Source organism: Amborella trichopoda, chromosome 12 (assembly GCF_054954075.1).
Source record: "Amborella trichopoda isolate Santa Cruz 75 chromosome 12, AtrichopodaSantaCruz75HAP2 v2.0, whole genome shotgun sequence".
NCBI classification, from domain to species: Eukaryota; Viridiplantae; Streptophyta; class Magnoliopsida; order Amborellales; family Amborellaceae; genus Amborella; species Amborella trichopoda.
This window is the reverse complement of record NC_142347.1, coordinates 48,440,731-48,458,740: the sequence shown is the minus strand read 5'-3', so window position 1 is coordinate 48,458,740 and position 18,010 is coordinate 48,440,731. Positions and strand designations below refer to the sequence as shown.

General features: G+C 35.5%; 1 protein-coding gene across 3 annotated transcripts; it reads right to left on the bottom strand.

Moving 5' to 3' along the window:
• Positions 1-431: 431 nt before the first annotated feature.
• Positions 432-16,289, bottom strand: GTF2H2 (general transcription factor II H2). 3 transcript variants are annotated; one of them, XM_088853060.1, is made up of 5 exons: positions 15,708-16,289; positions 8,673-9,050; positions 4,958-5,419; positions 3,967-4,342; positions 432-1,660 (listed from the first exon to the last, which is right to left on the bottom strand). In XM_088853060.1, exons 2-5 carry the CDS (start codon positions 8,952-8,954, stop codon positions 1,455-1,457), a joined length of 1,326 nt encoding a protein of 441 aa, XP_088709186.1. In that variant the 5' UTR covers positions 8,955-9,050; positions 15,708-16,289; the 3' UTR covers positions 432-1,454. The 3 variants fall into 3 exon arrangements, with proteins under 3 accessions (XP_088709186.1, XP_088709187.1, XP_020523669.1); XM_088853061.1 differs by having other exon boundaries at positions 8,673-9,075; positions 15,708-16,090; XM_020668010.2 differs by lacking the exon at positions 8,673-9,050 and having other exon boundaries at positions 15,708-16,114.
• Positions 16,290-18,010: the final 1,721 nt, after the last annotated feature.

The following is an 18,010-nucleotide window of genomic DNA, read 5'->3' as shown; positions in this document are numbered from 1 at the left end:
GGAAAAATAAAAATTGAAAGGGAGGGAGGAGATGAGTCTGCTATTTCCCAGTATCAGTGAATGTAAACCTTCTGCTTTTGTAAACAGTAGCTCTAGCCTTTAAGGAACTCAAAACCAGTTATCTTTTGAAATAATTTTTCTTTTACATTCAGTTGTGTACAAACTTTCAACAAAACAAATCCCTTGTATTTTGAAGCTCCTGTTATGCTGGTTGCTTTTATAATCAAAACCATCAAGCTTATAAGAACAGGTTGAACAGGTGTATTGCACTCTTGCTCACAGATCACTGTCTCTTCTCTGATTTTGTTAAAAACCATCCAAGTTAATCAAGTGTTCCTATGAATCACTTAGATAAATATTAAGTCTAAGTAACAATTCCAATATTGCTTATTATGCTGCTTCTTGAACCTGTATAAACAACATTCTTTGACTAGTGGCATATGGCATCAAGTATTTTCTATTGATCCACAACACCATTACAAATCAATAAATCCAACATAAAAAGTAAAAACAGGAATTGCAACCCCTTCCTCAGCAACTAAAGGTAAAATCAAGAAAACAAGATTAATGTGTATGATGACAATGATAAATATCACAATTATCTCTATATTATCCAAACAACACTTCTACCATCAAGAAAAATACAACTGAACATTGATTCCAAAGCCATCCGGTTCGAAATATAGAGGCCTCCAATCCGGTTTGAATCATCAGGCCAGAAAAAAATCAAGCTGGGCCCAACTCACCCATTGCCATCTATTTCTAGTTTCTTCTTTTTTTTCTTTTCTTTGTTTTGTTTTCCTTGCTATGCTAGGAAATGAAGGAAAAGGTAGGTTGGCTTGTTTGGGCTTTTCAGGAAAAACATGAAGGTTCAGACCCCCATTTCCCTCACCCAATTTAGTAATGTCTATCACCAGCTGAAGTTAAAGGGACGCAATGAATTTTAGCATTGATGGGGGCTATAGAGCAAACCCATGCAGGGGCAGTGGGAACAATGAGGAAACAGAACATAAGATCCAAAAAAAGGGATATAAAGGACCATATGGGACTGCGTATGTTTCCATTTGATAATGTTAAGGGCTGTTGTATCAGGAAAAATCACTGTAAAGCAAATAAGGAAAAGAAAGATTGAGAAGTGGAAAACAATGGAGAAATGCCCGAAGAAATGGCGAATAAACCATAAAGGAAGACATGTTGTGGAATAACTTATGTTATTTCAGTGGACAACTGAAACAAACCCCTCCCAAGAAAAAAGAGAACACAATCACACACAGCCGCATGTTACCTCCATATATCATAACAGTTGGGGGCATTGGCAATATAATGGCTGTTACTTTCATGGAACAGTTATTTCTTTGAACCACAGAGACAGACTTGAGACCGTGCATAGGGGCCAAGCAGTTGAATGTAAAAAAATCAGGTGATGCATAGATAAACAGCGATACACCTGTAAGTTAGTTTCGTTGTTGCCCCACAAAAAGAACTGGCCTCTTATTACTAAAAACGTTTGAATCTGAAGTGGCGTCGCCTTCTCGCTTGAAGTCCCTCAAGCTCTCACAGCCTGGACAATTGTGCAAGCTCTCATGAATGTATATGTCACAGTCAACACAGAAGTGTTGCTTGCATCTCGGACAAGAGACACGAACACCAGATTTGTTTCCTGCACAGAAAATCAGTATAAAAAAAATACTGAGGGCCATATTTCCAAACTCCCATAGAGGCATGCTTACTCGGACTCTCATTTTTACTGAAGCATCACTTCAACACTTCCAAACATGGGAATATTAAAGACGGGTATAGAGCACAAGGTTGGAGTTTGAACCCAAAGTATCTTGTGGTATGTGTGTGGTGTACTGCTGCACCAACCACATATAAGTATAATAAATATGAATTATTTATTATATATATAATCAAATTCTATTATCTTAATATAAAATAATAATTGTACAGATGTGTCGCGTTGGTTTTCCAGACTGAAGTCAAGGCACTTGGACAAAAAGACCATTTATTTTTAGCAAATCTGATCATATAATATAGGTCCATCTATTATTATGCTTTTTGGTCATAATAAGAGCATGGCTTTAGGTTATAACTCTCCCATCAATAGGTTGAATGGTGGTGGAGTGGAGTGGGCCCCAAAAGACATGACTTTCATTTAATTGTGTGTTTCTCCCTCCAGCACCATCCAACACAGGGATATACATGTCATTGTCAGCATTATGACCATAAGAATCATGCTAATTTTTTCCTACAGAATTTCCCTAACAAATAAAACCTTATAATACATGATCATCCAGGTCCCAAAATTTTATGGAATCTGGATAGCTGGTGAGAAAACCAAGGTAAAGCCCAAATGGCTGAATTATGATTGCTCAAGGGAAAATGACTCAGAGAAATGGATGAATTACAAGAGAGGTATGCAAAAGCTAGTTGAAAACGAATATGATTAGAAACTGGGAAAATCTCTTTTATAACAGGAAACAAGGGACATTTCAGAAACTACGCCCAAAAAATTTGCATGTATGGATATCCAATGATAATCTTCTTATCAAAATATAAAAATTGCCTTTGGATATCAAATGACAATGTGACAATGAAATACAATGTCACAAAAAAGAAAATAAGAGTAGCAGATGAGAAACTTAGCATTAAGACGCAGGAAATTTGGGGGGAACACAAGGAATACTTGGGATGATGTTGAAAGTTCTAGTGGGGGAAGCATGGGCATGTGGGCCTAATTCAACTCCCAAAATTTTGGAAGATGGAGCTAATCAGTCTTTTGATGTAATTTTCATTGATGGTTAAAGAAAGTCCAAGGTACATCGGAAGGAATCTTACTGTTTTATCATTTTAGAGTCCATTGTTCAATTTTTCTTGGCTAGGTCTATTTTTTTTTTAAATATTACTTGGCTAGGAGTATTTAAATCATTATACTGAGACTTACTATGCACAAAAACCATTTTGGAGCCCACCATGACTTAATGAGAACACTTTCTTCACAATCTCCTTGTTCATGTTTTCATTCACATATCCCACTGATTTTAAGCTGGCAAATATGACTTAAGAAACTAAGGCAACATTATCCTAAAGATGTGCAACATTCTCTAAATAAGGTTATTCCTCAGTGCATATAACATTGTAATATCGATTAACTCCTACAATTTTATCGATCAACAAAAAAGATATCTATACACGTATAATTTCCCTCAGACCCTCGCCATCTTCTTTTTTTCCCGGAGTGACATGATGCTACAAATTTGTTCACCTAGTTGTCAATAGTAACATTTGCTTCCATTCTGTCTAACTCTTCTAGATAAGAAAACATCAAATACATATCTGAAGATCGAGCAATGATCCAATGCAACGGTTGTATTATAGTATAATGCAACGACACTTCTAGAAAACCATATTTTTTTTGGTATTTGTATGACCCCAAAGTTTGCACACACACTCTCTTCATCCCAATAATCAATCCCCCCCAAAAAAAGTTCAATTTGAACCCTAGATATGGTCAAAATGAGTTCCCTCCAAAAACGAATCTAGACCATTCATTTTGTGAATTTCAAGATCTTAAGCCTTTATAAACTCAAAATCATTTTTTTCTTTTTTAACATTGTTCGTTTAATGATAATAAAGCCATCCAAAAAATTTGGAAATGAAAAAATCCTTCGAAGGCCTAGATCTAAGCATCTCACCAAAATGAACGGCCTATGTTAATTGGGCTAAAACATAACTTTTTAGGTTGTGTTTTCAATTTTTTCTTTTTTTGTGATTATTCATCAGGATGAAAAAATTGTATATTTCAAATTTTGGATCAAACAAATGGCCATATGATGGTTTTTTAAGGTTATTGCATCATATTACTATACAATGGTTGCATGAAATCATTGCCCCTAAAGATCCCTATAATCAATTGTAGGCATAGAATACACACTTTATCTAATGTACCAATAATGCATAAATTACCTAGATTAGGTAGAACCTGCTGGCAGCCAAAACAAGTCTTTGGTAACCTCTGCAGTGAATTATAAGGAAGCGTGGCCAGCCCTCCTTCGAATGGCGTAATTGGGAACAGATGATGATATGACCTCGCTAAATGTGGAGAGGAAATAAGAGTCAACCCACATATTTGGCACTCAGTGGGTAGTTCACATGCGCATGCTTTGCATCTTGGACAGGTGTAGCCTCCACCAGTTTTAGGTTCCTTGTGACATGAACAAATGGTAACAACACCTTCTCCCCTTCTTTGTGGGAAACCCATCTTAACCAAGTTAGAGACCGCAAACTCAGCTATTGCTGGTGGGGCAGGGGCATGCTCTAGCAATAATTCCTTAAAATGAGACTGCCAAAACCCAAAACATTGAAAATTTAAAGAAAATGGAGCAACAGATTAAAAGAAACGGGGAAAAGGTGAAAAAGCAGATAAAATGGAAGATAAAGGGGAAATATGGGGAAATATTAGAACATATTACATTATTTATTACTTCAGAAAGTATTTGGTGAGCTCGCTGGACCACGGTCAACACATGTTCCCGCCATCCAGAAATCATAGTCAGGAGGATCTTTTTTATCTGAAAATTTTCTTATCATCTTTACTATATGGAAGATCACTTTCTAGAAAAACAATTGATTTGGAGCTAAAAATATAATCCAAATCAAATCCCAATTAAAGATTGACTTAGAACCATCCATTTGAGGAACAACCGGATGTAGGATTTAAGGGCCCAAAGATGAATCAAAGTTTATCATTTGCATATCAAAAGCCCCCTAACTATGTGGTTTGGATGCGAGATTGTGGGCTAGGTTGCTCTTGGGACCACCCTGGCAGCATCTTTATTTTTAAAAAAAGAAAAGAAAAATAAGAAAACCCTGCAATTTTCATGTCAACCATTTAAACTGACCTGAAAATATCTAAAGTAGAGAAACAACAAAGGGAAACAATAGCAAAGATACCCACCTCATCCAATGCAACAGTGTAGGATCCCCCAGTCTCCTCACAGAGATGTTTACATATGTAAATCTCAGCCGAAAGCCCAACAACCGAACACCGTATCTTTGCTTTCTTGCATTTTTTAATTGACTCCATTACATCATCTGGATCACATGTACTAAGAGCCGAATACAAGATTATGACTTCTCGGTGTCCATATGATGGGATTTGCTCGAGATAGCTATGAACAAGGTCTAGGGCATTTTGTAATGAGGCATCACCAGAGGACCCCAAGTTGCTACGTAGAGCCCTAATATGTGACTCGGGACTACCACTCAGTTCAGTTAAGCGATGAGCGAGTCCATCTTTGATGGTCGCTAAACCAATATGGCTGAGAGGATTTTGATCAAAGAATTCCCTAATGAAAGCTTCTACAGAGTTCGCAACAACTGCCATCCTACTTGGTCGGAAGTCCATCTCAGCAGCTGCCTGAATAGTAAAAACCAAATGCCTTGAAGAGGAATACAACAGAAAAGAGACAAACAGTCCCCCACCCCCACAAAAACAATTGTGAAGCCAAAGAAATCAAATGATATAACAGTACAAACATTCTTTTTATACAAACATTCTTTTATTGGCTATAAATGTACAAATGTTCTTTTTCTTTTGATTTCTGTGTGCATGAACCGAACAAACAAACACTTCAGTTTACCGAGCATTCTGTGGTCCTACTATAATAGTACCAATGCCCAGTAAACATAAGTGTTCGCTTGTTTGACACACACACACGCATGCACACATACACACAGAGACACATACACACACACGCAGGCACACACACATAAGTTTCTTTACACCTTCTAGACAATAATATGGTCGATGCATGGCTAGCCACATTTCATAAACGCACTCAAATAAAATCTTGTCCTTGAAGGCAGTATTGAATAAGGGGTATTCATACCCATAATGGGGTGACATTTTATTCTCTACGAGTAAAAATATTTATGAGGAAATATTCAAAGACTCCAATGAGAAGTTCAACCATTAGAACACGAAGATAAACTTGGAAGAACAGAGTGCGGACAATGAAACATCGATATGCTTCAAAACCATCTTCATCCTGCAATTAAGTTGAAACAATAGATGGACAATGACAGCACTACTGATCTAGAAAACGAACATAGATGGACAAACAATAATAAATAATAGAGCCCAACAAAGAGATGACACAACTGCATTGATTGTGTTAGCATGTCATAGAATGGATGCAAGAGGTACCTTTTGTATCCTTAAATCCGGGCAACTGTGACAGGATATATCACAAAAAAATGTAGCAATAGGCTAAACAGAATGTGGCAAATAGGCATGTTTTTATAACTATATCAGTGCAGGGACTGAGGGATGTGCATTTCTTCAAGATAATGTAGGATACAGGTTAGCTTTTCTTAGAGAGAGAGCGGAAGATGAGCAAAGAGGCACTTTTGCATACTCAGTGATGTATCATCTCTACAATGGTGATAGATTAGCTTGACACACACACACACAGATCAGACAATGTGTGCAAAGGGGCACTTTTGTGTCCTTATATCAGCGCAAGCACAACTATTTACTGCTGAATTTGAGTGAGGGATTTAGAGCAATCCTTTCTCTAATTTAAGCTTTAAACAAAATCAATAATAGTATTAACCGAATTGGTAGAAAAAAGCATCTTGCCAAATTCTGTTGAGAATCGATTTCTTAAATTGGTTTTCTACAGACCGCCGGTGATGCCGCCTAAGAATTCACCAAAGCAAATACGTACTAGAAAAATTGCAGTAAAGGAAATAGAAATGAAATTGACAGACCTTACGAAATAGGTATGGGAATGCCTTACTTGAGGCAGGGTCCACTGACCTAGCACCCGGAGTTGGAGCTTGGATTAGCTCGAAGGTTCTATTTTTGAACTTCATCGCCTTAAAAAATTATTGCTGGGCTCGAAGGTTTGGACTCAAGGATTTAATTCAAATTGATGGATTTCTTTAAGAGGTGAAAGACTCAAAGGGTCATGCCGCCCAATGCTTAGGCGGGCGCCTAGAACCTGGGTGGCTCAGTTGAATAAAAAAAGGATTCTATAGTCTCTAACAATATATATATTGTATAAAATATAAGAATTAGGTATTTAGGGCATATCAGACTTCAAAAGTATACTACACATTAGCACACACTCCAAAAGCAGAACCATAACTCGGTCCATATCCAATTAAAACTTAAAATTTACCAACCAAATTATCAAACCAAAGTTACCAAATACCAAACCAGTGGAACTAAGAGGTGAAAGACTCAAAGGGTCATAGTCATGTATACTTGGCTCAAATTTTTATAGATTTGGGCTAGGAAACTAGCTCTAGGTCTCTGGCATTGCAAGTTCAGGGAGGCAAAGGTAGGTCAAGATATTAGGTCTAGGGTTTTAGGGTCGTGGCTATGGTATGGCAGAGGTTCGGTAAGCTTTACCCAAAAATCCATCCCTAAGGCAGTCTTTGTCAGCGTAATTAATAAGAAAAATAATTTTATTTTCTATGAAGGGTAAGGTAGCAAATTTTCTAAGCCCGTAGAGCTAAACAATCTATATAATATATGAGAAAATGATGATGATGATGAAAGTGATGATATTCACCACGTTACACTTCATGGCAAATAGAAATATTCTTTTCCTATAAACCCATGCATGATTACCCTAGGGACCCTCTTATGGAGAAACTTACCGAAACCCTGCAGGGCGATGGCTACAACCCTAAATGTGACCTCTTCACCCCAACCTTCGCCTCCCTTACCCTGTAATTTCAAATAGCTAGACCAAGCTTCTTGATCCAAATTCCTGAAATCTTGACCAAAATCCACATAACCATGACCCGTTAAGTCTTTTCCATCTTAAATTATACCATAATTGTGGTACCCTAAATTCTAGAAATCCATCCATAAGAATAAGATCTTCGAGTAAATACCTTCAATCCCAGCAAGAATTTTTCAAGGCAAAGAAGGATGCAAATCAAGCCATTGGGCTGAACTGAGCTCCAACTCCTTGTACCAGGCCAATGGGCTACCCCCCAATCAACTTCCTGACGCTCTTTTGCATTCATTTTTCAATTCCATTTATTTTACTACGATTTTTCTAGTTCAAGTATATCTGCTTGTGTGAATACATTGCCAGCATAGAGAATTGACTCAAGAAATCGATTCTCTCTAGGACATAATTTGACAACACCCCAATCTCTACCAATCTGGTAATACTATAATAGATTTTGTTTGAAGGTCGGATTAGAGAAAGGGTCGCTCTATCCCTCACTCAAATTTGGTCGTAAACAACAATGCAGTATATCATCTCTTCAAGACAATGTATTAGTAAATCAGAGAAAGATGTGGAGAGAGGGGGCAATAGAATGTGCAAAGGAAGGCAATTGCGCATCTTTATGTCAGTGCAAGTAATCAGGAATGTAAATCATTGTGCGTGCGTGCACAATCACTCCCTCACACACACCCACACACACACACCCACACACACACACACACGGGGAGAGAGAGAGAGGTCACAGAATGTGTGTAAAGAAGAAGTAAGAACCTTTGAATCCCCATATCGGTGCAAGTATTAGGTATATATAATCTCTTCAAGACAGTATACTAATAGCCTTACCATGCTAGTTAGCTAGATAGAAGAGAAAGAAAGAGAGAGAGAGAGAGAGAGAGAGAGAAAGAGAATGTGAGTTACCCTTGACAAGTCGATGACTAAGTAGAGGTAACGGATAAGGCCACGCTGGATCCTTCCGGAGGATTCAGCGAGGGAGCGAAAGCGGCGCTGATACTGAGAGTGATACATCCGCTTCTTCTGTTGGTCGTCCAAGAGATTTTGGAGAAGACCAGATTCGTCCTCCTCCAGGGCTTCCCATGAACGCTCATCAGCATAAGCCCTCTCCCAAGCATCCAAAGACATGTCCCCATCCTCTTCCTCTTCTTCCTCCTCTTCTTCTCCCCTTCTCTTCTTGTCCTCCATGGTATCTAACTTTTGAGGGAGAAATCCCTCCCCCCCCCCCCCCCCCCCTCTCTCTCTCTCTCTCTCTCTCTCTCTCTCTCTTTGTGGTGTACGTTCCTATGAATGGGAACATAATCAATACCTAACTAATTCATATGAGATATAAACTAAATTACTAACTAGAATACAAATGTCTAGTGAAATTATATGTAACAGATACTACATTAAGTTCAACCATAGATACAATACTGATTCCTTGTTACAAGTCACAGGCACTATCTTGACTTCAATTACAAATAAAATCCCACTTCCTAGATTAAGTCATAAGTAACATGTAGAACATTTACTTCAATTTCAAATGAAACACTAGAAACAAAATACCAATTCCTAGATAAGTCATGGTTAACAGACACTACAATAACTTTTTTCTGAAAAAAAGAAAAAGTCTACTATCTTAACTTCAATTACAAATAAAATACTTATTCCTAGCTAAGTCATAAGTAACAGATAACAATATCAACTTTAATTACAAATAAATCACAACAAATAAAATATCAATTCATAGCAAACTCATAAGTACTAGATGCTACATTTAAGCACATAAATAATAGATGCTACAAATAGAATACTAATTCCCAGAAAAATCATAATTATCCATTTCTACATTAACCTCATTTACAAAAAACTACCAAATTCTAGGTAAGTCATAAGAAATAAATAATACTTAAATTATAAATAAATAGCTGTGATTTTCAATTTTTTGACAATCTCAAGGCTCTCCGTCATGCTAGCCGATAGAGATATTACATCACTCTCTTCTCCTCTACTTTCCTTTCCTAGGAAGGGGAAGAGTACCTATTCAGTAACAGATACCACAGTAACTTCTATTGTTAATCCTCACTCTCTTTTACTCTGATTTCCATCCCTATAATTGGGTAGCTAAGTCATGAGTAACAGACACTAAATTAACTTAAAATATAAATACTCAGACTCTTCTCCTTTAGTTTCCTTTCATATGTATGGGAAAAATGCCAAGTCATAGCTAAGTCATTAACCAGTATTAACATAGCTTAGGAATCGGGCTTGGGTCAAGGTGGCAGCAGCTGGGTTTTTATAGCACTACGTCTCAAGTTCCATACCTATGTAACCTTGTAAAAAAAAACCAGTATTAACATAGACTTCAACCAAGAATAGATAGCCATGTGATTTTCAGTATGTTTTTAACATATCAAAGGGAAACCTTCTGCTATATAAATTCTGAACATGGAGGAACTCCAAAGTGAATGCACCAAACTCTGGCTTCCTTTCTAATGAATGGAAAAGACAAAAATTCAAAGCAAAGTCAAAAGCAACAGGTATTACAATAACTTCAGCGACATATAGATAACTGTGATTTCCGTAGTTTCTGCTTTTATCCTATCAAAGAAACCTTTATGCGATGTAGGCCCTTAACATAGAGAAACTCCAACTTAACATACTTAACTAAAAGCTATGAAAAACCTAAATTGTTAGTTTTAACTTTTAAGAATCCAAGTTACTGTTTTGAAAAACTGATTTGAAAAGAAAAAGCTGGATTTTCATATTTATATTACCCAAAAGGAAGTTTTTGCTCTGAAACTCATTTCCCAAAAACAGTCTTCCCTTCTACACGATATTTTTGCCAAGGGACCGGCTTGTGGGTCGCCTTGCTGCTTACTTGTACTCCTTATCCTTTTCTCAATACAAACAGTTAAACTTATCCCAAAAAAAAACGCATTTCCCAAAAACAGTGGCTTAAGAAATCCATGTCTCACTAGGCCTGGGCCTGAATCTATGTTACAGCTAGACTCTGGCCAAAGTATACCTTTGAGGGTTGAGCCCCACGCAAAATGTTTTCCCAAAAAATGTAATGAACTATTCACCCAAAAAAAAAAAGGAAAATGTAATGAACACCATTTTCATAGAAAAATGTGAGTCTGAAATGATGACAACACCCCTAATTTTCATAGCAGAGCACAAAGTAACTACGATACCTTTAATTTTATTAACCAAGAAACTCTCTCTCTCTCTCTCTCTACCTTCAACCCATCAAAAACTAAAAGCAAAAGATTTTCTCCTCTACAATATATGTCGAACCATCAGAATTTACTTGGGAAAAAGTAAATGTTCAAATGCCACTAACTTAGACATTTTTGTCACAGAATTAGACCAATAAAGCTTTGATCTTTCACAATTTTCTATCATTTACTCAAACTAAAGACACAAAATACCTCAAAAACCCTAACCCATTAATGCTCTATCATAGTTTTACGCATTACTGGTTGAAAGTTAAAACCCCTCAAAACACCAAAACATTCTGTTTGTTTGAAATAGAAAACAGATTTAATAAAAGAATTTCTTTGTTTTGAGGAATACTCAGAAAACTCCGTTAACACAATTACAATTACATGGTAACCAAAGTTCCTTTATTTTTCATTAAGGATCAAAAATCTAAAAATAACAAAAGTAACCAGAATGGATGAAATGCGTATTTCTACTAAGCACCAATCAGGGAAAAAAAAAAATAACAAAAGTAATAAGAATGGACGAAATGCGTATTTCTACTAAACACCAATCTGAGAACAATAAAAGGAACAAGAAATAGTGGAATACATACCTAGAGAGAGAAAACCGGAGAGAGTGAGAGAATCGTGTCTAGAGAGAGAGTAAGAGTAAAGGCCTGTAATAGAGTTATGCGTTGCTGCCTTGAGAGAGAGAGAGTACAGTGAGTGAGACGGCTCACGGATTGCAGAATTTGAGAGAGTTGCTGCCTTGAGAGAGAGAGAGAGAGAGAGAGAGCACAGTGAGTGGGCAGGGAGAGACGGTTCACGGATTGCAGAATTTGAGAGACCGATGGTTGAGGGTTTCATGCATCGTCAGAAGACAGTATGCTCCCGCGGGTACAATTTCGTCGAAAGACTGTCCTCCCGCGGGTAGATGCGGTATTACCCATAGTTAGCAAATCACCATTTAATCGACCTCGGCGTTATTATGGAAACAGTTTTAAACGGCAACTATTTGAAAAGGTCAGCAAAAAATCATGTAGTTTTCATAAAAACGTTTAAAACGCGCTTTTTTCATAATACGATTTAAATCAGGCCAAAAAAATCGTATCTTTTTTACCTGCAGTTTGTTTTGTGAAAGATAATTTTTTTTCCCTGTCTTGTGTATTGCAGCCATTGCTAATTTCATGCTTTTGAAAAAAAATTATTATTTCAAAAAACAAAACCTAAAATATAAATTTTTATCCCCACTGTGTTCTTCAAAGCCACAGTTGCATATTCAAGGTATGAATTTTTTTTTCCCTTTTTTTAAAAAAACTTAAACAAATAGATGTAAATTTCAGCTGTTATTATGGAAAATCATTGTGTAAATGAAATACTTTTTATAGCAAATCATTTTGTAAAGTAAATCTTTGTGTAAAGAAAATCATATACTTGCAGATTTCTGTGATTATTTGTGATAATTGTTTTTATGAAAATACTGTTTATGGCACAAATTAGAGCTCAAAACATAGTCTTTTACTGATGAATGAGAAGCATTACTGATGAATGAGAACCACAGAGTGTGACTACAGGACCAAGTAATCAATAATTTGTTTTTGATTATGTGATAACAAAGATAAACAATATAATGTAAACTGTAAACTTACAGGAGCAAGCAATTGTACATATAGGATTAGTTCCCCAAACCTAATCCTTCAGCTCTGCTTGTTGTTTCCCCAAGAAAATGAAAAGCCCTCTTCCTTTTCTCTCTCTAAAAATTAGTTAGGGCCCCTTCACAAATCAGTATAGTTAGGGCTTTCTCTCAAACAACATCCCAAATTAGATAGAAAAATCATCTTCAAACTATCTCAAATCAGCATCCTATCTTCCTTTTCTCTCTCTAAAAATCAGTTAGTGCCTCTTCCATTAGGGTTTGTGAAGCCGATGACCACTTCCTTCTTCCTTCTCTCTTCTCTCTCTATAAACCCTAATGGCTATTAGCCAGCACTATTTTCTTCTCTTCCTTCTTCCTTCTTCTCTCTATATACAGTAAACACAGAGATGCGAAACCCGAATTTCTACTTGCCTCTTTTCAATTAAATAAATTTATAAAACTTTAACCATAGTTATGGAGTGACCATGGTCACCATACCATAGTTAGAGTATTTACTGAATAAATTTATATAGTATATTTGTTTTTGGTATGTAATAAGTAGGTGTGATGTTTTTTTAAGGCCTGTTTGATAACTGGAAGTAAGAACATGAACTGGAAATTGGAAGTTACTGAAGAATTATAAATTAGTAGTTCCTGAAGAAGTTCCTAGTTTTTGTGTTTGATAACATCCCCGAGAAGTTAAGAAGTTCCGGGTTTCTGTGTTTGATAACCTCCTGGGAAGTTAAGAAGTTCCTGGTTTCTATGTTTGATACCCTCCTGGGAAATTAAAAAATAACTGGGTATCTGTATTGGATTAGCTTAAGTAAAAAAGAACTGGGTATCTGTATTGGATTAACTTAAGTAATAGGCAAGATGTAAATGTTAAAATTGAGATATAGATATTATTTATTTTTTATTAATTTGTAGAATATAATTTTTTGGAATACAATATCAATTGAAAGTAAAGTACAATATTATTTTTTGTAATAACTTGAGCACTACTTATATTCACTACTGATGCATCCATATCCCAACCTAAAAATATACGTCATTCAACAATAACCTATAATAGTTTATACATACATAATTGAAAATGCAAGCACTAAGAAATCAGCCCATTCAAACACACATGCACAATGCAAGCAATAAGAAATCAGCCCATTCAACAATCACCTATAATAACTTGAGCACTACTTACATTTACCACTGATGCATCTATATCCCAACCTAAAAAATATATCTCATTCAACAATAAACCACTTGTCCCTTGAAACATTTGTGCGCTCTCGCTCTCTCTATCTAAGATTATAATGGCACACAACATTTATATGTTATCTATTAAGGCATTTGTGATGCATGTCAAGCAACATTCACAATTCATGCATCCATATATAACCATGTACAAAACCAGCCCATTCAACAATAACCTGTAATAGTTTAAACATACATAATTGAAAATGCAAGCACTAATAAATCAGCCCATTCGAACACACATGCATAATGCAAGCAGTAAGAAATCAGTCCATTCAACAATCACCTGTAATAACTTGAGCACTACTTACATTCACCACTGATGTTCAACAATAATTTGTAATAGTTTAAACATACATAATTGAAAATGCAATTGAATGAACACAACAGTTCAACAATAACTTGTAATAGTTTAAACATACATAATTGAAAATGCAAGCACTAAGAAATCAGTCCATTCAAACACATGTGGTGGTGAAGGAAAATCATAGAAAAAAACCATAAACCCATTGGAGGAATAGAAGATGACAGACGTGGAACCAAAGCCCCTGTCAATGGCTTCGACTCTGGCTACACCATTCACAGTTGTGTGTACAAGCTTGTTTACACTACTCTCAACAGTGGCACCACGTAAAGCATCGACCATTCCATGGCTATGGAGTCATCCAGAAAATGCTTTATTACTACAGTGGTTCGGGAAATCGAATGAGGGCAGATCTTTTAGAACACAACCACCAGTTGTTCTCTATTAAATATTAAGTGTACCGGAGGAAAGTTGCAACTGATGCATTTAAGTTCTATAAAAGCAAAAGTCGTCATCAACCTTATTAATCATGTTTTGAAAAGCAATATCCGTTGGTCACTGAATATTAGTTGTATAGGACCGAAAAGAATATTGGAATCTATTGCCAGTACCAACTGAATTACTGGAAGAAAGAATTTATGAACAAAGAATACATACCATACAAGAAGAAATGGACAAGAATAAGTAAATATATAGCAAAATACATGAAGCAACAACAGTCAGTTACTTGGGTATCAATCACCCATTAGAGAAAGCAACAGTATCATAAGGAAACCGGCACAAATGATTTCTCAGGTTTAATAAATGGCATGTGCATGAATCAGAAACTTCAGCTCAAGGCAAGGAAAAAAAACTCGTGGCTACTAGTAAATCATTGCAATGAAAAATCATTCATACATAGCATGCAATTTCCATAGAAGATTAGTCCAAAACCACCAATGGTGACTATCAAACAAACATGATCATGGATTATAAAAGCTTAGCTGAAGCTGCTGAATCAACATTCAAAAAAGTAAAATTTGCCACTCATGAACAATAAAGGAGACCCCTTGACCTCCAAAATACTTCAAGGAAAAGTAAATGCACATGGCACACTAAATACCCAAACAGAAAACCAGAAGAATGTCAAATAACCCAGAAATTACACAAGGTTCAAAATTGTCAAAACTTCAATTGACAGTAAAACCTAACTGACCCTGACAAGTTAATTCCCTAAACAACTCTTTCCAATTATCCAACAAAACAATAACAATATATATATATATATATATATATATACACATATTTGAACAAAAAATTGTTTATAATTACAATAACGATAACCCTAAAAGAGTTGGGGGAAAAGTAACATCCAACTAGCATAAAAAAGGCAAGCCATCGAATTAACAGAGCCATGGGCGGTGTCTCTATTTTATGAGAATGGATTTGCGATTATTGGATGGAAAAAAATGAATTCATGCAATAATCGCAAATGCACTATCATAAACATGAACCCTTCAGACCCTAACACAAAAATTTAATGTTCAGAAAACATCAGGAAAACAGACGAATCAGAGACTGACCTGGTGTAACCACTGTGGAAATCAATAAAATCAACCGAGAATCTCCAGTTAAAGGAAAACTCCGATAACAGTGAAACGCCAGATATAATTTAGAAGAAAGAGTAAATCTTTCCACGGATACTTTCTTTTATAACTAGAAGTCCAATACAAATTCCAGCGAGATTTCAAAGTTCCGGCCAAACTTCCAAATATTCCAGCGAATGTTACGAATTACAGCAAAGATTCCGAAAGAAAGAAGAGAAGGGCATTGATATCACGGCGCAGAGAAAGAGAGAGAGCATCGCGTTGAACTGTGAAAGCCGCCGAACCGAGACGGTGCCAAGAGAGGGGTGGTTTTTTACCAAACACAAAATATGCACAGGTGCTCCAAGTTTCAGGAAGACACTTCCCATTATCAAAACACATCCTTTAAGTATTTAACGGGTAGATTTTTTATGATACATTTTTTTTGGTATATACTAGTTAATTATGTCTTTAATACTGGATGATAGAAAGAGAGTCATAACATCTAAATTAATTAACTTATTTATATTCATCTAATAAAATTTTTATAGATGAATTAGTTATGGAAAAAATTTATATAAGGTTGCAACCTTCAAATGTAGAATTATATATGCACCTCAAAGTCCATCGAAAAAAGATTATTTTAATGTTGAAAGACCCTCTAATTGATCATCTCGATATCAAGATATATGACTTTGAAAAAAAAAAAGATTTTAGTCTCATAAATAATGCATCTTGCAACACATTATCTAAACCGTCCATTTTCAATATTTTTATATGTTTATAGATCTACTTGATTTTGATTTTGACCATTTTTAGATTTTAAAATTTTATAGTAAGATATGAAAATAGATTTTGAGATTATCCTAATAATTTTGTACACCAAAATTACATGTTATGATAAAATTTGGAGGTGCGTCATAATTGGATTGTTTAAGGTTGCAACCTTAGAGAAACCACACCCATTAATTATTGATGACATAACTTTTATTTTTTAGAATTTTAAAATTTCTAATATTATAAATGTATCCAAATTTTTTACTCTGATTTTTTGAGCCTAATCCGATATATTAGCGATATCTTTATATGAAGTTTTTTTGCCGATCTGTATTTTTACCCGATTTTTCCATCTAACTTTTTTAAATAAAAACGATTTGCTTTCAATTTTATGGTGAGCTGATTTATTGATAGTCCTCGACTTGCTAACTATGGTATTACTCCGTGGTACGGCCCATTGTTTAAAAACTCGCATATTCGAATCAGAATTGGTGGATCCAAATCGAAATTGACGGATGTGAATCGAAAATCGCCTCATCCAAACACCCTGACAAACCGGCGATTCACTACAATATAATTGCCGATTCCACTAATCAATTCCACTACTCGGGCACAAAGTTTTCATGGGTTTTCAAGCTTTCGATCCACTTTCGGTCGTTGTAATCTTTTTTTCAGATAATAATTATTGCTCCTAAATAATTGAAAATTGCTTTGAAAACCAGTATTTGTGGATTTTGAGAGAAAATGTGAGATTTGGCGATCAAAATGAGGGTTTTTTTTTTTTTTTTTTTATTTTGCATAAACCACCTTCCAATCGACTTCAACCTCGATTTGTAACCAACTTTCCTAAAATTTGATTGCATTTAAAGATAATTGAATCCTACACAATATTTTGGTGCGAATTTGTTCGATTGAACTAGGATACCCCATTGATTTTGCTTCCAAAGCCAAGAAATCAAAAAGTTCATGGAATTTACACTATCAACCAAATTCGAAGAAAAAAATGCAAATTTGGGTTGATTTTCATTAGATTTCAATGGGGTTTATGATCTATAGAGCATTAGCTCTCATGTAAATTTAATTTTGTTTCTTATGTTTTCTATAAATATTTTTTTGCATGAATGTACCACATATTATGGTTTCACTATTTCAATCCGTTCTCCCTTGTATATGAATCAACTTCCTTAAAATTTTATTAAAAAACTATTGTAGGGGACCTTTCTTCCATATTACATATTCAATACAACGTACAATGTGTGTATATATATATATATATATATAAATGAGTAATGATCCTATAGGACATTCCTCACCCATATGTATAGGACCCCAAATAATCATTATTAAAGTTGGTATAGATCTCTATAAAAGTTATCACATGTTAGACTTGACTTTTCTAAAGATCTATGTTAAATTTAATGGTGATCCTTTGGGATCTTACACACATAGGTGGGGCAGGATCCTATAGGACCATTACTCTATATATGTATATATGGTTTGTCTAGAGTTAACAACCCCTAAAA

Coding starts and splice junctions, on each gene's coding strand:
- GTF2H2 (XM_088853060.1), bottom strand. CDS start 8,954: ATGGAGGACAAGAAGAGAAGGGGAGAAGAAGAGGAGGAAGAAGAGGAA. Junction 5,420..8,672: donor TAGTCATCGACTTGTCAAGG/GTAACTCACATT, acceptor TTTACTATTCAG/GCAGCTGCTGAGATGGACTT. Junction 1,661..3,966: donor GCAGGTTCTACCTAATCTAG/GTAATTTATGCA, acceptor TTTTCTGTGCAG/GAAACAAATCTGGTGTTCGT.